Here is a 23,148-nt window from a genome sequence, read left to right as displayed (position 1 = left end):
TCTGTATCCAGCGCTGGAGACACTCAGTGCCTAAAGCGACCACTTGAGGCGAAAGTCTTGAGGTAGGGCAAGGATGGGGCAGATCCAGTTGACCAAAGGCCTCGTTCTATAGGCGGTGAGAGCGTGAGCCGGATCTCAGGTGAAGTTAAGACCACGCTTGATATGCACAACTGCACAAGCGAGTCCACCGGGTTATGCGCGGTCTGATCTGTTGGTACCAGCCTGCGATGTAGATTGGTGCTATTTTGGACGTGGATATGTATGTATGGCGCAAAGCGCGTCGGTCACAGCGGAAAGAGCTACCTTCGCTTGTATTATTTCTCTAGCTGGGCGACCTACAGTGAGGCTTGTGTAGTGCTGGCTTGTAGTGCTAGAGTGTGGAAGGTGCACAAGTGAGGTCAGCGCAGTCGCGACCAACGCGCAATGTGGGGATGGAAGCTATCGCACTTGCCGCAAAAGAAACGACAGGTGTTTTCGGTCGATTGAGGACGGAGTAGTTCGTGGGCGCACAAGTGGGTGCCCAAGATGATGCGAATGTGCTGAAGGAAAAAGGAAGAAGCTGGGGGGAAGGTGCATGAGGAAGAAGCAGCTGTGCGCGGCACTGCCGTTTGAGCATGCATCCCGGTGCCTTCGATCGAGTCAAGCCGCACAAAATCTAGCCTAACCAAGCTGTATGCGCGCTTGTTTGATGAGCTGCCGGACTTGCAGAAGCACAGCTCATCTTCTCACCGATGTGCATGTTGAATTTCATCATGTCGATGTAAACACAACAAAAGATCTTGTTTTAGATTACTCATCGTCTATTGGTCTGCCTCATCTTGACCCGTTGCGAAAGCCGCCAATGGCCAATTCTCCTTCGATAGCTTGACCGTAAGGCTGGCCCATAAGATCACAGCACTTGAAACCTCTTTACCGAGAGGCTGGTACTTTATGTGACCGGTGCCTATTTCTACTGCAAGCACTTTCACCATGAAACCTCTCGATAGACAAACATATCGTCCCACAGGCACACGGTCCATCTTCATAACAGTAGTCTATCAGACATGCTTCATGGCGGCCTTCCGCTCAAGTAGCAAGCTTTTACCCGGATCGTGGATGAAATCGCGGTCAATACACCGCTCCCGCGAGCCCGAAGTTGGCATTCGCGTTCGGAATAGCCGAGTGTAGTCATCATACATGAAGTTACTCCCTTCTCTACAGACCATGCTCTCTGAACAAATCTGCAAGATAATATTTACCTCGAGCAAGGTGTAAAGCTTGGTCTCTGCGTACAAAATCCAAGACCAGGAGTCACATGAAGTGACGCTCATGCAGAGTTGAGAAAATCATCAGCCAATCAACGACTGCATGCTATTTGCGCTTCATCTATTGGGCTGCCATAATCAGTGCAGCATGACAAGCGTCTCTGCCACGCAGGCAGGAACCGATGCGAGGTTGACCGTGTCGCGGGCACCTCGGTTCCTGGTCAGATGCTTTTCTTCAGGCTGGTCATCTTCTCGGTAGGAGTATGCTGAATTGAAGTCGTTAGCATTGAGTGAAGCAGTAGACAGAGGTCTTGTGGTCAGCGACGGAGCAGAGCTCATGTGTAGGGAAAATTGTTGAAAAGCCCATGCAGGAAAACGTGAAGGAGCTGACCTGGCATAGCAAGATGCCTCACACCTTGGGCATTGATGCAGCACAGCCAAATCCGACCACGAGGCCGCTGCGATCTGATCAGAATCCTATTTTTGACTTCTGCCTTACCACAACGCTCTCTAAACCATGTCTGATGCATATTGCTTTTGCCTTACCTTCCCAAGGCCCATGCTTTCGCCATACAAATTAAGTTTATACGCCAACAGTTTCGAGTAATTTTGCCACGAGAACAGTGGTTCCTCCTCTGTAGACAGGATATACTGCCCCCGGCCCCGTTTAGTATTCAGCTGTGTCATCGAGATTGGCTTCCTCTGCTGCAACCTCTTCGTAGTCCTTCTCAAGCGCAGCCAAATCCTCCCTAGCCTCACTAAACTCGCCCTCTTCCATGCCCTCTCCTACATACCAATGCACGAACGCCCGCTTAGAGTACATCAGGTCGAACTTGTAATCAAGTCGGGACCATGCCTCAGCAATTGCTGTTGTGTTTGACAGCATGCTCACACATCGAGACTGACTGGCAAGTTCAGACCCTGGAGCAGCAATAGGTGGCTGATAGTTGATACCAACTTTGAACCCAGTTGGGCACCATTCAACAAAATTAACAGTGCTCTTGGCTTTCATGGCGGCGATGGCAGCTGTACAGTCTCGCGGTACCACATCGCCACGGTACAAGAGAGCCACTGCCATGTATTTACCGTTGCGTGGGTCACAGACGACCATCTGGTTGCCCGGCTCGAAGCATTGATGTGTTAAATCAGCGGTGCGGAAGCTCTCATGAGAGGCCCTCTTTTTAGACACGACGGGAGCGAAGCTGATCAGAGGGTAGTGGATTCGGGGAAATGGAACCAAATTTGTCTGAAACTCAGCCAGGTCAATGTTGAGAGCACCGTCGAATCGCAAGCTTGCCGTAACTGAGGAGACGACCTGTGCTATCAGACGATTGAGATGTTCGTAACTAGGTCGAGGGATATCAAGATTTCGCTTGCAGATGTCGTAGACAGCCTCGTTGTCGACCAAGAACGAACAGTCAGCATGTTCGATGGTACTGTGGGTGGAAAGGACGGCGTTGTATGGTTCGACCACCGAAGATGCGACCTGAGGAGCCGGGTAGACTGCGAACTCTAGTTTGGACTTTTTGCCATATTCAATGGACAGTCTTTCAAGCAAGAGGGCACCAAACCCACTTCCTGTGCCACCACCGAAGGAGTGGAACACGAGGAATCCTTGCAGGGACTCGCAGTTGTCTGCTCTTGTATTAGGTCTGCTCTGTTCCGCGAAACGTTTGTCTCACCTGCTACTCTTCGCACCTTCTCAAGCACATCTTCGACCAGCTCTTTGCCCACAGTGTAGTGACCTCTTGCGTAATTGTTGGCCGCATCTTCTTTTCCTTTGATCATCAATTCTGGGTGAAAGAGCTCTTTGTAGCCGCCATGTCGAATCTCGTCTAGCGGTGAAGGGTCGAGGTCGACGAATATCGATCGCGGGACGAATTTGTCGCCTCTCGTTTCTGTAAAGAAAGTGTGTCTTGAGCCAACATCCGCGACTTTCGATTCTGGATCTGGACGTCCGTCAAAGCCAAGTCCATGTTCAAGACAGTAAAGCTCCCATGCAGCCTGGAAGGATGTCAGCAATATGGGTAGCTCGACGATTGTATATACTAGCCGTGCCCAGCTGTGTGCCAGCTTGCCCAACGTGTAAATGGAGCACTGAAGGAGGATTCGGTGGTTAGCTTTGTCGTGTACTAGGTTGCGGATACGATGACCGAGCCAGCGGATGGGAATAACTTCCGCAAGTTCGGGTTCGAATACATTGCAGGCAGAGTTCAGTTAGGACGACTAATGCTCACCTTCTCCTCGTGTCATCTTGTATGATATGAAGATCTTGATATGAAGAACAGACCACCAGCAGCAGCAGCAATGGGAGATGCGTCGCTTACAGCTCGTAGCACGCGCAAACCGAATGTCGGTGTGGTGTCTTCACTCCAAGTGGGTAAGATGCAGGGATGCGGTAAACAGCTGCAGATCAAACATCTTTTTCTTTATTCATTCAAGACGGAATCTGACTTTCACTCGAGCGTTTCCATCGAAGCCGATTTGGAGGATGAAGAAAGCACGTCCAGCTGTGCTTCCTGTAGAGTGCTCTTGCCGGCGTCCGCTGAGCCTGCATTAAATCTGTCGTTTTGCATCCCCAGTAGATACCAAGAGATTTTTGGAGGAGAGAAAGCTCGATGAGTTGCAGTGTCGGCAACCTTCAAATCTTGAGACTCTGAGGAGGGTGAAGAAGCAACTACGCCTGTCTATGAATGGGAGTGCCTACGACGAAGCACGTCTGACTTTCCAGGCTGTCCTCACAGAACCACTGCACGAACTTTATTTTTCAGGGTCCTAACATACCGGTAACGAAACCAATGCCATAGCACTGGACAGCACCTCATTTCACGAGACTCTTGTAGACTTAGATCTACCTTTCGACAGACCAGACGGAGCTCGTGCTTTTCCTCGACTAGAATCCTATTCCGTAGCTACCATCAACACTGCTTTGTCGTCAGGCTGATGTGCCAATTCTGCTGGGCCAACGCAAAGACAAGCAGACGCTCGCAATCGCCGAAGAACCCCCTAACACCTGTGAGCTCTCCTCACCACGAACATGGCACGTTTCAGATCTGCAAGAGCATGTGAAGATCAATCTTCCTTATCAAAGGGGGTCTGCCAGGGGGCGTTATTGGCCAGCAAACATGAGGCAGAAAGCCGCAGCGTTTGGTTCCTGCATGAGGGTTGCGAGACGCCACACCTTAAATGTGGTCTCGGGAAAGGCTTGGCCCGTAAAATAAGCATTTGCCGTTCTCCACCTTTACGGGCGTCGACCTGTGCCGTGCCGATACATTCACGCGCAGATCTGTTGTGACGATCAAGGCCGACTCGTTATCGAATGATGGTTCTAAAAGATGGCTCAGACTGAAACGGACTGTCGTGGTTTTTGCACCTGATCTTGTCCACTGATGACTTCTTTCAGACGCAGAGGAGAGACACCAGCGCTCTTGGAAAACATTCTGGGTGCAGAGATTTGGAGAGAGAAGATGTGACGAGTGTGGCGTTTGTGTTGGCAAAATTAGAACGCAGGTAATAATGTTCAAGACAGTGTTCTTCAGCTTGCTACCTAGGTACTGTAATTGGAACTCTTGTGTTCACACTGTGTATAACCAGGAAGTCGTCCATCAATTAATGACAGTCATATGAACCAAAAAAATCTTTCACCGAAGTATGCTATGTCTATCCGACGTTTTTATGCTCGTGCTGATTGTCCTATCGCCGAGAAAAATGGGTGAAACAAGACTTCCCCATCAGACAGGCGGCGGCACCAACGCTTCAATTTTCCTACGACTTGCAAGCATCCTACCCCACTCTACCGAATTGGAGCTTTCATTTGATCAACTCTTCTTGCTTGCACCATAACCGTGATCTGTATTTCACTTGTTCACACCAGCAACTCTGCAACAATCGTTGCGTTGTACACTGTTTCTTCTCGACACCTCTATCGTACAGCACATACTTGTCTTTCACCGGCTCTCTTTTATTTTGTTTGTGGGGATACCACCGTTTCCCTGTACATCATTTCTCACTTCTTGAGCGATTCTTGAGCGTATGCTGCAGGCTGGCTACGACGACAACCTATACACGTGGTTGCTAACATAATAATCACTTCAACTTACATCGGCACTCAACATGGCGACACCCAATAACGAGCCGAGCAGACCAGATGCGAGCCCCATGAACCGATCCAGCGATGAGGAGAGAACAGTAGTAGGGCATAGTGACAATGGACTGCGAAAAGATGATGGAGGCTCAGTTGAACCCAATGTCCTACGCGATCGGCTCAAATATGAGCAAACCTTCGGAGCTGATCTCAACGAGAGATTCGAGACGGGCTCGTCACATAAGCCGAGCGCATCACGCGTCAGGGAAGAAATGAGCAGGCTCAACGACGATCTTGCTCTAGAGAAGGCCGAAAAAGTTATCAGTCGCCAGATGAACGAAGAGGATGAAGCAGCTCTACATCGGTCAAGGTCTAGAAAGCCTGAGCCGATAGATGATTTCGATGCTGCCACCAACCCCATCCACGAAAGAACACAGGTCTACAAACCACCCGAGCATCCTACCAACAAGTTTGCTGCCTTTTTCAAGTACATCCATCAATCGTGGTGGGTTCTTCGATACTTCACTTACATTGTCCCTGTCTTTGCCCTGCTGTTGATCCCAGTGTTGATGGGAGCTCTGCTTCCGGCTGGCCAAGCTGCGGCTGTTGGCGGAGTGGAATTGCTGTGGTTTGGTGTCTGGCTTGAAATCATCTGGCTGACGCTGTGGGCTGGTCGGATCATCGCCAAATGCATTCCCTGGCCTCTGGGTCTGGTCTCCAGTCTTTTCACCAACAACGCAAAGAAATGGCGAGATCTTGGAAAACAACTCGAATTGCCCGCGACCCTTTTCTTCTGGTGGCTCGGTGTTCTAATTTCCTTTCTGCCAACCATGACAAACCATCATACCAACGGCCGCAGAGATAGGCATGATTGGGAGACCACATTGAACAAGATCATAGTCGCAGTCTTCGTTCTGGCGACCTGCAACTTCATCGAAAAGCTCATCATCCAACTGATCGCTATTTCGTTTCATTTGAGAACATACGCCGATCGAATTGAGATCAACAAATTCCAAATTGGTAGTTTGACGAAACTATATGTCTTTTCCAAGGCACAAATAGCCATGGACGACACTGATTTTGAAGAAAAGGGCCCTGCCTCTGGAGCACGAACACCAGGTGTCTATGCAGATCAAGCTCAACATGCAATCACAAAGGCATTTGCGAAAGTTGGCGATGTTGCAGGTACGGTCGCAGGCGACTTCACTGGCAAGCAAGTAGCCAAATCTGGTCACCCTTCTCAAGTCGTCCTAGCTCTTCTGAGTACGAACGCTGGGTCACAGATTCTTGCACGACGACTTTATCGTACGTTTGTGAGGGAGGACTTTGAGACAGTCTTCAGTGGAGACCTAAAGCCCGCATTCGAAAACGACGACGAAGCAGATGCTGCGTTCTCCATGTTCGACAAGGACTTGAATGGTGATATTTCCATGGAAGAACTCGAAGCTGTTTGTGTCGAGATCGGCAGGGAACGCAAAGCTATCACGGCCTCTCTTAAGGACTTGGACAGTGTTGTCAGCAAACTCGACGACGTGCTATTCACAATCGTGGTTATCATCTTCATTCTGGTTCTCATCTCGCTCCTCTCAACTTCAGCTGCCGGTGTCCTTACTAGTGCTGGCTCCACCGTTCTCGCTCTATCCTGGCTGTTCAGCGCCACTGCTCAGGAATTCCTCCAGTCGATCATTTTCGTCTTTGTCAAACATCCCTTCGATGTTGGTGATAGAGTCTCCATCTACGGCAATACTGGTGCTAAATTACAAGGTGACGACTATTTCGTTAAAGAGATTGCGCTCCTGTACACTGAGTTCAAGAAGATGGAGGGTCAGATTGTACAAGCACCTAACTCATACCTCAACACTTTGTTCATTCTCAACATGAGAAGATCCGGTGGTTTAGCTGAAGCTGTTCCCATCGTCATCCGGTTCGGCACGACAATCGAGCAGATCGAAGGTCTTCGACAAGCTCTGATAGAATTTGTGCTCGCTGAGAAGCGAGAGTACCAAGGCAAGATTCTGACAGAATTGAGAGAAGTGACAGAAGCATATTCCTTGACGCTCAATGTTGTATTCTTCTACAAGTCGAACTGGCAAAACGAACTTCTACGTCTCCAGCGAAGAAACAAATTCATCTGCGCCCTGATGACATCTATGCAGAGTCTTGGCATTGAAGGTCCACGTCGCAACAATGCTGGCTGGCGCACTGATATTCCAATGTACTTGCACAACGGAGGTGGCGCACCGCCAGCTTACGGCCAACCACCAAATCCAGAAAATAGCAACCCGCCAGCAGCCCATGAAGGTCACGATATGCACCCTGTCAACACACATCAATCAATTCTTCGGCGCCCAAGCACTGGTCAACTCGGTCGACCACGGCACGAGTCTGCTTCACACATGAACAAACGTGTTGATTTCTCCCTGGGTATGAAAGACATGTCCACTGCCGATTTCCTTGGCGAGGACGACGATGAAAGATCTGCCTCACGATATCGAGAAGTCATCCGTGAAGCGAATGAAGCCGAGGAGAAGGAAAAGTCGCGAGCGGGAAGTGTGGCCCGTTCAACGTCTCGAGAATTACACAGACAATCCCATGAACAAAGCCCTCAGATGTCAGGCGGTATCTTTAGAAGAAGTACCGGCTTGTCCACCACGGGTGGCAGAGCAAGGGGTGAGTCTATCAGTTCTCAAGCTACACACAAAAACCGATTCCTCTCGCGACTCGGTCATCCAGTTCGGAGCCTTGACATGCCGAGGGATTCTTTGGCTGAAGAAGGCCACGCTGGACCATCACACATAGATCCTCGGACTGGCAATGTTTCCAACCAAGCCGTTCGTGTCGATACGGCCACCGACCGACAAATGACACAACAATTTCCGCCTGCTCCTACCTCTCTTGAACCGATACGATCTCGAGACTTCGAACTGAACAGACTGCAGAGCAGACCTACATAGTTCAGTTCCACCTCAGCACGCAACAGCTCATTAATAGGATGAAGCGGCGTCTTGGACCATCCCAAGAGCGGTCACTTGGGGATGTGCTGTCACTAAACAGCGAGCTCTCTCTGGGTGGGATCTTGGACACTTCGGACGTTCAGCAGGCTTTCCTTTATTCTCGTTCTTGATTTTGATTTCCTACAAGCGAAGCGGGCGCGGCCAGTATAGAATAGATTAGAGCTTATGACTGTCATATAAGCCGTCCTAGAGGTACGCCTCGGACCTGAATGAATATTTCCTTCGTAACTCCATCTGATCTTGATCAAAATCACGTGTTGTGTCTTAGCCCGTGGCCCTCAATTGCCTGAGGAATCGGAGTACAGCCTGACCAATCAGATATGCATATTCGCGGAGTCATGCCGCATGGCTACCCGATGAAGTGGATGGACTCACATCCATCGAGGCATGTCTTCGTTACGATCTTAACCCTTTCATAACCGATCGCGTGCACGTATTGTCTATCATGACTAGTGACGATCAGCAGTTCCTGGACCTGGTAAGCAGTGACATAGGTCGCTCACGCTTTCCGAGATGATACTGACTCCCCGCAGTTGGCCAGCATACCACAGGACATGGCGACATATGGCTCCAAGGTAGCAGACTACATCGAGAAACACTCCAACTCCATCGCAGCAGACATCAGAGACGCCATAGATCAGGCGACATGGCTGCCGGAATCGCTGAAACCTCCACGAAACCACGCATCACACCAGTTCTTCGCGCCCCAACCGCCGCCACCACAAGGCGTGTACGAAAAGACCGTCACATGGGTATCTAAGAACCGAACAGCAATAGCCGTTGTTCTTGCCTTCGCAGGTACCACAGCCTACCTCGTCCACCGCCGCAAACGAGCACACGCAAGAAAGAGAAGGGCAAAGAAGCTACCTAATGGCGCAAAAAAAGAGATCGTCTTGCTGGCCTGCTCAACCTTCCATGATCCCCTCACTCGCTCTCTGGCGGTCGACCTGGAACGCCGCGGTTACATAGTCTACATCACCGTGTCTTCCACTGAAGAAGATTCTCTCGTCCAACAAGAAGCCAAACCCGACCTTCGACCCCTCTGGATCGACCTGACAAGCACAGTCCCAAATCCAGCCTACGATACGCATCCCGACCTTGACCCGATCCGTGAACTCCTCAGCCAATCCAGCCGATCGGTGTCACCCGCTTCCCCACGTGTCAGCATAGGCAGTCGACCCCATGAGCTCTCCCTAGCAGGCATCATCGTCTTCCCCGGCTGCAGCGGCTACCCCGTCGGCCCACTCGCCCTCCTCCACCCAACAGACATAGTCGACAGCATCAACACCCGCCTCCTTCAACCCCTCCTCACAGCCCAACAATTTCTCCCGCTCCTCGCACGACACAGCTACGATCCCAAATCCCCAACTAGCATCATAGTCGCATACCCCTCCATCCCCGCCTCCCTAACACCACCCGCCGAAGTCCCCAGCACCATCATCTCCTCCTCCCTCAGCGCCCTCGCCGCCTCATTGAGACGCGAGGTCCACGTATCCTCCGCCAACATAGTCGTACACGAACTCAAACTCGGCAATTTCGATCTAGGAAGCACATACTCCCGCACCCTAAACCGCGATATCTTCCCGTCGCCGGGCCACGAGCACAGCACAGCATTGACGCACTGGCACTCGTCTCAACGTGCGGCAGCGCAAAGAAGTAGGTTGGGCCAGAGCAAGATCATGAAAAGCGGAAGCAGCGCAAGGGAATTCCATAATGCGGTATTTGATGCGCTTGCGCCGCCACAGACGTTCAAGGCGTTTAATCGGTATGAATTTTCGTTTCCGAAGAGATCGAGTACGATGTATGTTGGGAGTGGAGCGAGGGTGTATGATCTTTGTGGACGGTTATTGCCGGCTGGCCTTGTGAGTTTGATGCTTGGGTATAGGGGGAGGAGGGATACGTGTTTGCTTCCTGGGAGTGTTAGGGATAAGGTTGTGGGTGATGGGTTGGAGGATCTAGAGACGATTGGGAAGGTGCCGACTTATGATGTTGAGACGGGGAGGCCGAGGAGACGGACGGGTGATGAGGAAATGGCGAATGATGGGTTGGATGGGCATAGTGTGTTTGATGGGGAGAAGGTTTGGGGTGGGCATAGTCAGGAGGGACATGGTGGCGGGACTAGCGAGAGTACGACGTGGGAGAAGGTATGATGGGCTTCGAGTGGAGACAGTAGTATGTGGTATAGTATGTTGCAGCGTTGCATTTATTATTGAGTATCAAACGACTTGGATGGGGTGATGAATCACGACTCAATATAGGTATTGGTACATATTTATTCTTGAACCTCCTCGTATTTTATGCTGTCCCTCACATATACAAGCTCTTAAGGCTGTAATTGAACGATTGCGGTGAAGCCTAGACTAACCACTGGTCTCGACCTCGGGTGCAATGCCCAGAGCACCCCGCTGGTTATTGCGAGGACACTGCATTGCCTGTCAAGCTCTCTAAGCATGTCAAGTCACATTCAGTCTGATTGGGTATGGGCCCAAGCAGGACCATGCCTAATCGAGCGCCCGGAGATCAGCGCTAGAGCTTGAGGACTAGCGAAAGCGTCCACCACCATGGACACGAGGTCCCACTACACGTAAACATTACATCAATCGCAGCACGTACCATTAACTTGCCCAAGCTGCTACACGACTTGACCAGCGCTCAAAGTGTGCCGTAACAAGCATGCCATGGCCCAAATTCTGGTCATCATCGGCAACCGACACAACGAACAATAGCCACTCTCCCACGGACGCAGTTACACAACAAGCCGCCGACCTCAAATCAAAAGCCCAGCAAACAGCATCCAACCTCCGCCATGAAGCCTCGCACAGCGATACCTTCACCTCCCTCACCACCTCCAAACCCAGCTTCCTCACCGCCCTAACCCAACCAACCACCATCCTCGCAACAACAGTCCTCACAACCACAATCATATCCCTCTTCACCCTCCAACGCCGTTTCCTCCGTCGCTTCCCAACCGCAACCGACATCCCCAGCACCTACATCCTCCCGTCCCAGCGCCGCTTCACCCGCTCGCTCTTCGGCCACGTCTCCAGTATCGGCGACGCAGATAACTTCCGTCTCTTCCACACACCGCTGGGCCGGCTTGCGTTCTGGGGTCTTCTGCGTAAGATACCGGATGATGCGAAGAGTCTGAGGAATAACACGATTCATATAAGGTTGGCAGGGGTTGATGCGCCGGAATTGAGTCACTTTGGACGGCCAGCGCAGCCGTATAGTAGGGATGCGATGGATTGGTTGACGAAGTATTTGAGGGGCAGGAGGGTAAGGTGTTATGTGCATAAGGCGGATCAGTATGGACGGGTTGTTGCGACGGTTTATGTACGCAAGGGGATACTGAGGCGGGACGTGGGGCTGCAGATGTTGAGGGCTGGCCTGGCGGGTATGTATGAGGCGAAGAGTGGTACTGAGTTTGGAGGGGAGGGGTTCGAGGAGAAGTACAGAGCTGCGGAGGAGTGGGCGAGGAAGAAGAGGGTTGGGATGTGGAGTGACAAGAAGACCTTGGAGACGCCGAGGGAGTACAAGAATCGGTTTAGGGAGGGCGGGGGTGGTGGGGAGGGTAAAGGCTGAGCCGCTTGGGAGATTGAAGAAACATTTCAAGAATCGAAAGCTTCGAATCTACCGAGCTGCTTCCCGTGCACCGGAAGCTGTGAGCCACGCCGCAAACACGAAGCCTGAATATTGGTACTATACGCTGATGTGCGTTTATGGAACTTGTCTGTCGTGCCGAAGTTCGAGTTTCGGCGCCTCTCAATTCAACCCTCGAAAAGAGATCACTATCATGGTCAGCCACATTCAAACGCGTTCAAGCAGGCAATAGACTTCGCAAGGCTATCCGCGCCTGCCGTTGAGGTAGTCTCGCCATCCCGAGACGGCAGGCACCGGACAGCAACACGGAAATTGTGCCTGCCACATTCTGGAAATTCAAAGTGAGCATCTCGTCACGTCGAATTGCCTAACATTTGCGGGCAAGTTTCGGTCAGAACCGCTCATTTTGGAAACCCAGAGAATGCCTGCGTACGGAGCTCAAATGGCGGATGATCGGGCGCACCTTTGCTACTATCTGATGAGCTTATGCAAGCTTTCTGGATTGTCCTATTGGATTAGGCGTTTCTATCTATTGAACTCTTCAATGACACTCTTAGGCAACTTGTATTCGCCGACCGGCTTCCAGGGCACACCTAGCTGGAAGAATTCGGGCCCACCAACCCTCAATGCTTCCTTGCCCTGAGTCCACAAAGGATGTGCTGGCATTGCTATCACTTTCACCTGCAGACCATATCTCAAATCTGGAGATCCGAGAGCCTCACCGTTCGAGCCAAGTATTGAAATCAAATCCGGCACCAGACACAATACTTCCTTCTCCTGCTGTGATCCGGTCGGTTCGTGGTAAGCTATCAGATACTCGTTCTGGAAAGTGATGATCAGATTCCGAGTTTCCTTGGACGCTTCCGACACGGTGTTCTCTTCTTGCTCGTCCGCAGACAAGGGTGCAATGACACACTGACCGATAGTATAGCCACGAGAGACGTCACGTGAGACATCAACAATCTTCCCAGTATACAGCAGCTTTACTGGTGTGACGTCACCGATGGCTTGAATGAAATCGATCTTCTGCTGTCTGGCAAGGTGAACCGCTCTTCCCAGGAACCATGCCTGCGACAGTGTATTCGGTATGGCGAAGTCCTTCATGACTTTCCCACTCAATGGTTTACCTGTCACACCAACAGCATTTCCAAGCTCAACGCAAGTTGTCCGAAGCATTCCTTCCAGCTTGGTGTTGTTCTCAGCCCTCATCATTACACTGACGTTGCCTTTAGCGTCAGCCATGCAGCACGGCATGACAGGATGTCCATACACGTATGGAGTACAGTGCTCAACAGTAGGATATGCCCTTCCCATCAAATCACAGTCGATCACAGGACGATCAAACCGAGCGCTGGTGGGAAAGGTGATGATGCCATTCCCTCCACCGATCTCATCAGCAACGATACCCTGGAAGTCCTGATGGCCAAGCACTTTGTTTAATTCTTCGATTGTGGTGGGTACCTCATCCCCTGATTGAACTCTCTCATCGCTGACACTAGGTGCGCCATACCCAGAGCCGAACACACAAATGTCATCGTCCTTCAAGGCGTCAAGCGCAACCACCTTGATGACGCCATCACCTTTTTGTTGGATAATGTTGAAAACATACAATGCCATATTGTATGGGGAGCCTCCACCTCCCGTCCCAAGGATGCCACAGCCGATCGCACATAGCTCCACATCAACCGCCGAGATGTACCATACACCATTGCGAACATCGGGTTGATAAGTGGTCAGATCGACTCCAACGCTTGGACGAGTCATGCTGCCTTCTCTTGCTGACTGGGCCTTTTCGGCATCGCTCCCGCTCGTCTGGGTCTCATTCAAGTCATTGCCCGTCAGGTCTTGATGTGCCTCTCTTTGCTCCTGATCGGCATCAGACGATACTCTTAGAGACCCCACGGCCTTGATCAGCAGTCTGGTCGCTTTGTTGTTAACATACTGCAGCGGTATCTTGGTCAGCTCTGCAATACTGACGTCTTCCTCATTTGCGCCACCAGCGACTGCTGCAGCTATTGCCTTCTGCTTTGCTTGCTCAAGGACAGCATCTTCATCGCGGCCTGCAAGGACCTCAATGATATCGACATCGCCGGCAATCTTGGCAATTGCGGCGCCAACAGCATTAGCGGAATCGTGATGTTTCGGTTCAATGTGTTGCATGCTCATGCCGTCTGGGAATATGACGGAACCTCCACCAACAAGCAGAACGAGTGCTGGAGCAGCTGATACTTTCATCTTTTCTATGGCTTGTTCCAGCAGCCGTCTAATCTCCACAATAGCACCTTTCACCACATCTTCTGGGATCGATTTGACCTTCTCCGGATCGCCCATCCCAGCGGTACCAGCAGCTACCATAATATCGCTTGTCGTCATTGTTGAGCCGCCGAATATCAGGGCTTCCTCGGTTAGCCGATAGCCTACCGAATCAGGACCAACAGTCACTTTGCCATGGTCATCCACTCGAACTCGACTTCCACCTCCAAGCCCAATACTGTACACCTCAGGCATCGAGAAAGCCGTCCGCACACCCGCAACGTCGACAAAGTTCGCTGCCTTGCGAGGGAAGCCAGATGGTAGCAAAGCACATATGTCTGATGTTGTTCCGCCAATATCGACGACGAGGACTTGCTTGTCTTGAAGCTCAGAGATCGATCCTTGTCCCTGCAAGAACGCAGCACCCATCAAGCTGTTCGTCGGACCACTTGCGAAGGTCTTGATCGGTAGATGTGCTGCAGCTGACGCTTCAATCAGTGTTCCATCGTTCTGTGTCAGAAACAGTGGGCAGGTCAAACCTAAGTCCTTCATTGCGCGGCGAAACCCTCGAATTGTCGTCTTCGCGAAAGACAATATTGCTGCATTCAAGATCGTCGCATTTTCGCGAACAACCAGACCTGGTCCGCCGATCGAGTGAGACGTTACCACCGATAGACCTGGATGAGCTTCGAGGATGATCTGTTTGCATCTTTCTTCATGCCGCCCTTCGTGGTCCAGGGCGGAGAAGATGCCCACTATTGCAATTGACCGGATACCTGCTGCAACAATCTGGTCCACCGTCTCACGAATCTGCTTTGGATCAAGAGGCTTGATTTCCCGACCATCTACCTCGAGTCCACCATCGAGGAAGTAGTGTGGACCCTGGACAATGTCTCGAAGTGCATACGGATAATCTGAGAAAGGCGGAATCTGTTTCTATCAGCTCATCACGCCGGCTATTGAATCATCAGGACGCACGCTTCGTGTATATGGACCGCAGAGACGAATGGCAGCCACTCTGTCCAACCTCCTAGCATCATTCTCGACAACAGCATTCACGAAATGAGTGGTGCCGACTGCGACGTTGAGCACCTTCCGCCTGTCTATCTGCGAACGATTCAGAATTTCCTCAATGGCTGTCTTGATACCATCTGTCACATCTGCTGTTGTGGGCGTCTTGAATGTTGCCAGTACTCCTTTCGACTCATCCTGTAGACAGTTTGTGTCTAGGATGGCGGCATCGGTGTTTGTGCCGCCAACGTCGCAGCCGATGCGATACATTTTGTGCTGCAAGTGTGTAAGAAACAGGTACGGATGTACACTTTGCAGTACACTCTCTGATTTGATCAGACGCCAGGAGGTATGCACAAGGATGAACAAAGCATGATTGGTGAGAATGATTCACCAGAATGTCTGCAGGCTCGCATAGCAGCCGATAGCGGAAATGCCCGCTCCTCACAGTTGGGAGCCAATCAATAGCCAAGAGCTGGACGTGACAGCGGGGCTACACGCGACCTATCTCAACCTCGGTGCTCGAGTACGATCAAGAATACTTCCTCCGGCTTATCAGGCCTACCGTGAGCTACAGGATGCTCATATCAAGCGATATCAGTCCAGATCGTTGCCACACCGATATGAGGTGGTACTTCCACCGGCATTGCTTCATGCCTTGCTAACTTCTCCCACAAATTCTGTCTCTTGCCATTCATTCATGCAGCAAACATGAACAGCATCAGTGCTTTCCTCAGGAAGCTTGAGGTGCCCAATGAGGGTGGCACCCTGGCCAATCGCTGGATCAACAACGATATCAAGCCAATCGAACAAGGCCGACGAACATGGACATTCTTCACATACCACAACCTATGGGTCCTAACGAACATGAACATATCGACATATCTGACTGGCTCTAGTCTCATTGCTCTGGGCTTGACGTGGTGGCAAGCGCTCATTACGATCATCGTCGGTGCGATTCTTATCATTGTCTTCGTTGTTCTCAATTCGACACCAGGCGCATTCTACCATCTTGGATTTCCAGTAGTGAACAGGTATGTCTGGGGAATGTACGGGGCTCAATTTGTCATCCTCAATCGCATCCTGCTTTCGCTGGTGTGGTATGGTGTCCAAGCATGGATAGGAGGTCAGTGCACGTATGTCATGCTTCAGGCTATCTGGCCCAGCATTGAAACACGAATTCCAAATCATATGGCAGAATCAACAGGCATGACTACAGCTCAGTTTGTGTCATACGTCATTTTCATGGTCATCTCGCTACCTCTAATATGGATACGACCTCACAAGCTCACCAAATTCCTGTACATCTCTGTGGTTATTGTCTTGATCTTTGAAATTGTTCTGCTCGTCTGGGCACTTGCCACGATGGGTCCAGCTGGCTTCGGCAGCACCATCTCAAACAGAGGTCCAGGTACGCAGGAAGATTCGATCGGATGGGTTATAATGTACGGTATCATCAGTACTATTGGGGCTATCTCAGCTGGCATTCTCAACCAGAATGACTATGCACGATTTTCGAAGCGCCCGCGGAATGCTATCATGGGACAGATACTCAGTGCCGGACCATATTTCCTCTTCAGTGCCGTGGTGGGCATTTTGGTCACAGCTGCAACACAAGAGCGATATGGCGAGGCATTGTGGAATCTGCCTGATCTCCTGTCAGCTGTTATTGAGACTGGTGGTGGAAGGTCTCGTGCAGCTGCATTCTTCGCTGGTGCTGCGCTTGTGGTGAGTCAATGGGGTATCAACATACCCGGTAATGCACTCTCAGGTGGTTTCGATCTTGCTGCGACCTTTCCGAAGTTCATCAATATCAGGCGAGGGGCATACATTACCGCTCTTCTGTCGATGGTCGTCAATCCTTGGCAGCTCCTTAGTAGCGCGTCCACATTCTTATCAGTACTGTCGTCGTACAGTGTCTTCCTCGGGCCTATGTAAGCTTAATGCTCTTATGGATATTGTGTATACTAACAGCTCTCAGGATCGGACTCATGATCACCTCCTACTACGTCGTCAACCGTCAAAAGATCAACGTTGACGACGTTTTCGTTGGCTCATCCCACAGCATCTACTGGTACACCTTCGGCGTCAACTGGCGCGCACCAGTAGCATGGATCTGCGGCGTCGCACCCTCGATGCCAGGTTTCATCTCCGCCGTTAACCCTAGCGTCGTTGTTCCTCGAGGCTGCACTCGAATATACTACATCAATTTTCTGACCGGCTTCATGATCGCCAGCGTTGTGTTCACAGCTTTGCATTGGGCGTTTCCCGCGCAGGGTGTTAAGGGTTTTGTGGAGAGCCCAGTGACTAAGTACAATACGATCTTGCACTATAGGAATAAGTGGGACGAGGAGTCGGAGGTGCTGGAGAGGGAGTTTGTCAAGGCTGGGAAGGATGAGGAGGCGGTTATGGAGGCGCCGCATGTTATACCGTAGGACAGTAGGTGTGGAGAGGACTGAATATATCTGGTGCCGTTGCGAGTGCAAAAGCGTGCTTGAGGGCGCAAAACCGCACGTGAGTAAGGAAGCACGGGCCAGGCCGCTCGGAACATATATTACTTTACATCCAGACTCTGTTTCAGTGACACAGATATCAAAACAGGTACTACCCTAAGCATATCGCCCAAGGCTCGTCGGTAAGACTGTCAACGTCGCGACAGCGTCCCCAGTAGGGCGGAGGCTTCGTGCTGGTCGCGCTGGGAAAGCTCGGACTTCTGGAGCACATGAGATTTCGATGAAACTTAGGTGAGGTAAGAGTGCTGGTAGTCCAATGAGTTTCAGAACAAGACGCAAACAACAACTTAACCAGCACGTTCATCAAAACAGCAAAAGATACCTCAGAACCATGGGCAGCTACCAATGACTCAGCTCAGTCTGGCCAATCAGATTGGCGGAAGGCTTCCATGTATACAACCAGAGGTATGGTGCAGAAAACTTTGGTACTGTATTGACATTGGCCAAGTTGATATTGGTGCGCTGCAGCCTGGTGCCTGAGGACCTGTGCTAGCTACAGGGATATATAAACACGTCCATCTCATCTCTGCCACGACAGCTAATTTTCTCAGTTCATCTACAGTAAACTACAATACGAACAACAGAAGTATAACCATAATCAGACTTTCCACAACAGATCGGTACCAATAGCAACCAAACATGTGTCACACACTCCTGGAAAGAGCCAAGAACAATGAGAGACAGACTTCCCAACGGGTTCCAGCTGAACGCACAGGGGTCCACCCCAAATCCACCAAGGCGCACGCAATAGCCACAGCCCACTCCTACCTCTCCCTCACCACCCACACCGCCCCCTCAATCGGCCTATGGTGCCCGCCCGACCCCACAGTCTCAACCACACCCCCAACACCCAACCGCCCTCATCTCTGGTCACCACCTCCGTCTCCACCTCTCCACCGCATCGGCGTCGGCACCTGCGGCACAATTCACGCACTCCCTCAACCAGGCACCTGCATCAAACGCGAAAAGAACCACCACTACACAAGTCGTGGACTGCTGAATGACTGGGATATGCATCAGCGTGTTTACTCGACTTTTACTTCATTCTCACTCGGCGCTTCATCTCCCGTTAGACGGTCCTCAGTTTCCGACCCTTCCTTCTTCGTAGGAAGTTCAGGGTTGGCAGACGTGCATGTACATGTCCCGCGGCCAATAAAGTTTTACGCGAAGGCGGACATTAGTCTCAAATGTCCCTCCTGGCGCACCCTTCATGATATGCTGCCGGGGTCTGACCGGGATGGAATGGCACGGAGTATCCTCCACATGGAACGTATACCCGCGCTTCCATACCCGCTTCGCAGTGCGCTGATACAATTATTCTGTCCGGTGCATATACAAACCGCGGCGTACGAGGCTCCGGGAAACGCGGATTGTCTGATTCGTCCTTATTTGGGGCGTCTTGGACGGGGAAGCGAGAGGGACAGTAAGGGTGTAGCTCCGAAGCGGAGTTTCAGCCTGAGGAATTTCGGGCTGGATCTGGATAAGATGGAGGTGTTGGGGCTGTTGACAGATGGAGGTGGGGATGGAGATGGAACAGCGACTGCGACTGCGATGTGTTGGGCGGGATGTATGGGGCGGACCTTGGCGGTGTTGCATTGGGAGTGCGGCGTCGACGCCAGGGATGTGGAGTTTGTGCTTGGGGGGCGGCCTGCATCGGAACCGAGCAGGGAGAGTGGTTCAGCTTCATTCCAATCCGAAGCTGCGGTGGACGCTGGTGCGGAAAGTGAAGCAAAAGATGTATACAACCTGCCACACAGATCTGTCCACCTCTGGCTGCTGGACTTTAACCAGGTCGGCAGTATTACGTTCGACCAGAAAGGTGTGGATGCGTGTGTTGAGGCTGCATTTAGGGATAATGATCCGTATTTTCCGAGACCGGGACGGGGGCCAGAGGGGTTGTGGGGGGCTTTCGTGGAGGGGTATTTGGGGGTGTCTGAGAGGGCGATGAGAGATAGGAAGCAGAAGCAGAAGAAACGAGTAGAGCGGGCGGCTGAGGGGGAAGAGGAAGATGTGATTGAGGTCGAGGAGTTACCAAGGAGGTTCATCGATGGGGTGGTGCAGATGCAGAGGAAATTGGACGAGGAATCGAGGAGGGCGGGTGAGAGGTCAGAAGGAGCATTTGTGGAGGGTGTCAGTCGAGAGCAGTAGACTGGATGCTGGACGCTTGGATATGTTTTGGTTTGTTTTGATTTGAGATACCCCAATCGCGCTGCGCGTGCAAGCGAAGATGTTTGCTGGACAGAGCTTCGAAGTTGGAAGCGCCATCCTTTGCCGAATACAAAGACGAATCATCGTCGCGTTGAACAAATTGCTACTCTTGACGTATGAATCGGGTATGTCCAGCCAACAGCACGTTCTATGCTCAAACACATACGGCATAGTTCAGCGCGGATGTGTTCCCGTCACATCAGATAACGGAGTTCATATCGTCTAGACCCTCGAGCTTGTATCTGAGGGTGCTTCGTGCTAAAGTTGACAGGAAGTCGCAGAATCGTGTAACGACGCGGATAACGGCGATCGTCGTTTCGTATCACGGCATGTAGCGCGGGGCGTGAATAGTGCATCCGCGGTGTTCTTGTGCGACATTCTATGGTTTTGGCGAGGTCGATGCGTTCGTTCGGGGAAGCGTTTAACGCCGGATGAGACCCTGTACGGGATCTTGGTCTGATCGGATCTGCAGCAGATGAGCTGGCCAGGGTTGGTTGTAGTACGTGAACTTGCTAGGAATGTCCAGCGTGATGTTGCGGGTGACTCCGCCACCGCTCCCTGTCAAAGGACTATCGACGTCGGTTAGTGAATTATGTTTCTAGGAGCGCCGGTTTGTGGAAAATCTGTTTGATGATTGTAGATTGGGACGTGTCGGCTTCAACCATGAGCGCAAGATTCGTAAGGCGTGTCAGGAGCATACAAGACCCTTTACCGTCTTGCTCGGGGATATGCGAGCTGCAGACTGCAATAGGCCGAAGCGGCTTCAGCACAATCGGCACGAGAGTGTATCGCCTTTCGTGCTCCCATGCCACATGGTCACGCGTGGAGAACGTCATCCGTGCCGTAACTCTCACCGACAATATTGCCTGAACTCTAGTCTTCACTTAGCTTCTGGGAAGCCAAGCAACTGGCCTTTATGCGATTGCGTCGACTCTGATTTGTCAATAGAATCCCAGCTACCACGGGATGAACATGCAGCGCAGGAAATGTTTCGGAAGGACATCGAGCCTATGAGACCATTGCCTGTGCTGTCATGCTGGATACAAAGCTCAATCAGCTAAAGCTCGAAATATGGTGTGATTCGATAGTATGGAGGACGACCAGAGGAAGAGCATATATATGCTCTTGCTCAAGGGCAGTGTGCAATAATTCTTTGATGGGAATTGTAAAATGATGCCGCAAGCAGCAACCGTTTCTGATCACTCTGGCTCGTTTCATGTCGAACGCCTTAACCACCACGACACAGAAAACTGGTCCATGCGCGGATCACTCCCATCGAGCCCCAACCAATCTTCGAGTAAGTGAGAGCACTCCTTGCCTCTGATGTGGCTGATACCGAGCAGGCTCTCCTGAAGGACATGCTGGGACGAGCATGGCGGTCACTAACTCGGCAGAGCAACAAGAGTTGAGACATGGCCAGGATGGAGCCAATTGGGAGAGAGGAGACCTGCTGCATGTTGGTACGCAATTCGAGAATGGCAATTTATCCCAAGAGGAGGCGACGCAGCAGGCACAGTCGAGGCCCACGCCACTTCTCACTGAAAGGCAGGATGGGCATGAGATCGGCACTGCGCAGTCTTTCGACAGAGGAATGGAGCAAAGGTCAGCCACCGAGCTCGGTGATGCTGTTTCAGCGATCTCTCATCTCCAGCTAGACGATGCCAAAGGTGCAGAGCTCTGGGGGACCGGAGGAGATGACCCCTCAGTTAAGAATGATGCCGCTAAACAGGTAGATTAGTGTCTGACTGATCTGGAACTCGTGCTTAATAGATGTGTTGGGAGGAAGTCAGAGAGAAGATTGGCTCATTCATGATCTACCATGAACGACGACCACCAAGCAGAGCTGGGGCTGCAGTTCGAGCAGGGTTTCAGGCTAAGGATGATACGAGGTTGTTCATCAGAGTGAAGTGAAGAGCTAGGTGGGGTGGTCTTACCGGCTACACCAGGGTGGACATAAAACACTGTCCAGGTCCATGAATGAGACCATATTGTGTTTTTCTTCTTCTGCGGCGACGGAACACCAGCATTATCGTGGGGTTTCATGAACCGAGTTGTGGCCAGTGGAACGTTTTCGGCTCCTTCGCATTCTGCTGAGAAACATGATTGTCGTCGTAGCTGAGCTCAGCCACATTGGATCTCGAGTGTATCGAGGTGTCGGTTTCAAAGGTTGTCGATGATGGATTGTCCTGGATGCGGTGTTTGCGCAGCTCTATGAGTCTCTCTTCCTTCTCCTGTTGCTCTTCCCGCAATTCTCGCTGGCGTCTGCGCTCAGCCAACAGGCGTTGTATCTCTGAATGGCGAAACATGGCGATTTGTTCGTCCGTCAAGGTCCGTCGTACGCCATCTTCATAGTAACCCAGGTCACCGCTCGGACTTCCTTCCCAGGTCTCGCTGTGGGACTGGGCTTCTGCTTGTATGTTTGGGACGGGCTGTCGTGGGAAGTGCTGCTGGTGAAAGCGTTGTAGGTTGATTATATCCTCCTGGTACTGGTCAGCTTCGGTAATGCTTGTGCTGGACAATGCTTGCCTGAGTGATCGTAGCCATCCTTCTCGAGCTATCTGCCACAACTACTGAGCCGATCCCATGGCAACCTTCTGCAAAACATTACACAACTCTTACTTCTGCGCTGAACTTGTCGTGAGAATATTCCTATGGGGGTAAGAAGCGATGTTATAGTCACGCTGCCGTGGCTGCTACGCGTCGCATCATACGGTGAATCCGGGAAAGTTGCCACGTTTGCGATTTATACTCTACTATATCACTACCGTAGGCCACTCACAATATCTTCTTGCACTTCAGTGCTCCAAACTTCAGCGAAGACATGCTGGACGTGGAACTTCTGTCATGCTACAAATTTCTCCCATGCGATTACACCGCTGGACGTCAAAGACTGCAAGTAGTTTGACACTGAGTGAAGAGCTACGGGCAGTGCACGAATAACCACGAAAAAGCGTTAGCTGACTGACTCAAAATGCTGCGAGGAGTTCGAGGGAGGAGCGCCTCGAGCACATATTGGTCTTACTGCTTCAGAGTGCAAGTGTACGCGACGAACTTGCCTGACAGCCTCGACAGCCTACAAAGAGTAAGAGAAGCAGCAAACATGGAAAGTCGACCCAGCTCGAGAGGTTCTCGGGAGCGCGCTAGATCTGGAGGTGCTCTAGGAAGATAGCTGATGTGATTTTGTCATTCTGTCGTTCTGTCATGCTGAGCACAAAAGTACC

The 23,148-nt window shown here is 51.4% G+C and overlaps 9 protein-coding genes across 9 annotated transcripts; 6 read left to right on the top strand and 3 right to left on the bottom strand.

Moving 5' to 3' along the window:
* Positions 1 to 1,911: 1,911 nt before the first annotated feature.
* On the bottom strand, positions 1,912 to 3,497 carry TUB1_1 (alpha-tubulin; the record flags this gene model as incomplete). Its single annotated transcript, XM_064875290.1, has 3 exons — positions 1,912 to 2,879; positions 2,927 to 3,193; positions 3,482 to 3,497. The coding sequence occupies 3 exons, from the start codon at positions 3,495 to 3,497 to the stop codon at positions 1,912 to 1,914; spliced, it is 1,251 nt and encodes a 416-aa protein (XP_064728555.1).
* Positions 3,498 to 5,357: 1,860 nt separating this feature from the next.
* Positions 5,358 to 8,282, top strand: PMZ80_006879 (uncharacterized protein; the record flags this gene model as incomplete). The annotated part of the gene is made up of 1 exon (XM_064875289.1): positions 5,358 to 8,282. The coding sequence occupies one exon, from the start codon at positions 5,358 to 5,360 to the stop codon at positions 8,280 to 8,282; it is 2,925 nt and encodes a 974-aa protein (XP_064728554.1).
* Positions 8,283 to 8,787: 505 nt separating this feature from the next.
* On the top strand, positions 8,788 to 10,492 carry PMZ80_006878 (uncharacterized protein; the record flags this gene model as incomplete). The annotated part of the gene is made up of 2 exons (XM_064875288.1): positions 8,788 to 8,820; positions 8,876 to 10,492. The coding sequence occupies 2 exons, from the start codon at positions 8,788 to 8,790 to the stop codon at positions 10,490 to 10,492; spliced, it is 1,650 nt and encodes a 549-aa protein (XP_064728553.1).
* Positions 10,493 to 11,015: 523 nt separating this feature from the next.
* Positions 11,016 to 11,924, top strand: lcl3 (putative endonuclease lcl3; the record flags this gene model as incomplete). The annotated part of the gene is made up of 1 exon (XM_064875287.1): positions 11,016 to 11,924. One exon carries the CDS (start codon positions 11,016 to 11,018, stop codon positions 11,922 to 11,924), a length of 909 nt encoding a protein of 302 aa, XP_064728552.1.
* A 543-nt stretch (positions 11,925 to 12,467) lies between these two features.
* Positions 12,468 to 15,476, bottom strand: PMZ80_006876 (uncharacterized protein; the record flags this gene model as incomplete). Its single annotated transcript, XM_064875286.1, has 2 exons — positions 12,468 to 15,125; positions 15,174 to 15,476. 2 exons carry the CDS (start codon positions 15,474 to 15,476, stop codon positions 12,468 to 12,470), a joined length of 2,961 nt encoding a protein of 986 aa, XP_064728551.1.
* A 441-nt stretch (positions 15,477 to 15,917) lies between these two features.
* PMZ80_006875 (uncharacterized protein) lies at positions 15,918 to 17,641 on the top strand (the record flags this gene model as incomplete). Its single annotated transcript, XM_064875285.1, has 2 exons — positions 15,918 to 17,140; positions 17,188 to 17,641. The coding sequence occupies 2 exons, from the start codon at positions 15,918 to 15,920 to the stop codon at positions 17,639 to 17,641; spliced, it is 1,677 nt and encodes a 558-aa protein (XP_064728550.1).
* A 717-nt stretch (positions 17,642 to 18,358) lies between these two features.
* PMZ80_006874 (uncharacterized protein) lies at positions 18,359 to 19,867 on the top strand (the record flags this gene model as incomplete). Its single annotated transcript, XM_064875284.1, has 1 exon — positions 18,359 to 19,867. One exon carries the CDS (start codon positions 18,359 to 18,361, stop codon positions 19,865 to 19,867), a length of 1,509 nt encoding a protein of 502 aa, XP_064728549.1.
* A 1,317-nt stretch (positions 19,868 to 21,184) lies between these two features.
* Positions 21,185 to 21,665, top strand: PMZ80_006873 (uncharacterized protein; the record flags this gene model as incomplete). The annotated part of the gene is made up of 2 exons (XM_064875283.1): positions 21,185 to 21,224; positions 21,271 to 21,665. 2 exons carry the CDS (start codon positions 21,185 to 21,187, stop codon positions 21,663 to 21,665), a joined length of 435 nt encoding a protein of 144 aa, XP_064728548.1.
* Positions 21,666 to 21,966: 301 nt separating this feature from the next.
* PMZ80_006872 (uncharacterized protein) lies at positions 21,967 to 22,750 on the bottom strand (the record flags this gene model as incomplete). The annotated part of the gene is made up of 2 exons (XM_064875282.1): positions 21,967 to 22,453; positions 22,707 to 22,750. 2 exons carry the CDS (start codon positions 22,748 to 22,750, stop codon positions 21,967 to 21,969), a joined length of 531 nt encoding a protein of 176 aa, XP_064728547.1.
* Between the last annotated feature and the right edge of the window lie 398 nt (positions 22,751 to 23,148).

The sequence above is a fragment of the Knufia obscura genome, assembly GCF_036327395.1.
Source record: "Knufia obscura strain CCFEE 5817 isolate CBS 148926 chromosome Unknown scaffold_8, whole genome shotgun sequence".
In the NCBI taxonomy this organism is placed as follows: domain Eukaryota; kingdom Fungi; phylum Ascomycota; class Eurotiomycetes; order Chaetothyriales; family Trichomeriaceae; genus Knufia; species Knufia obscura.
This window is presented reverse-complemented; position numbering and strand designations above follow the sequence as displayed.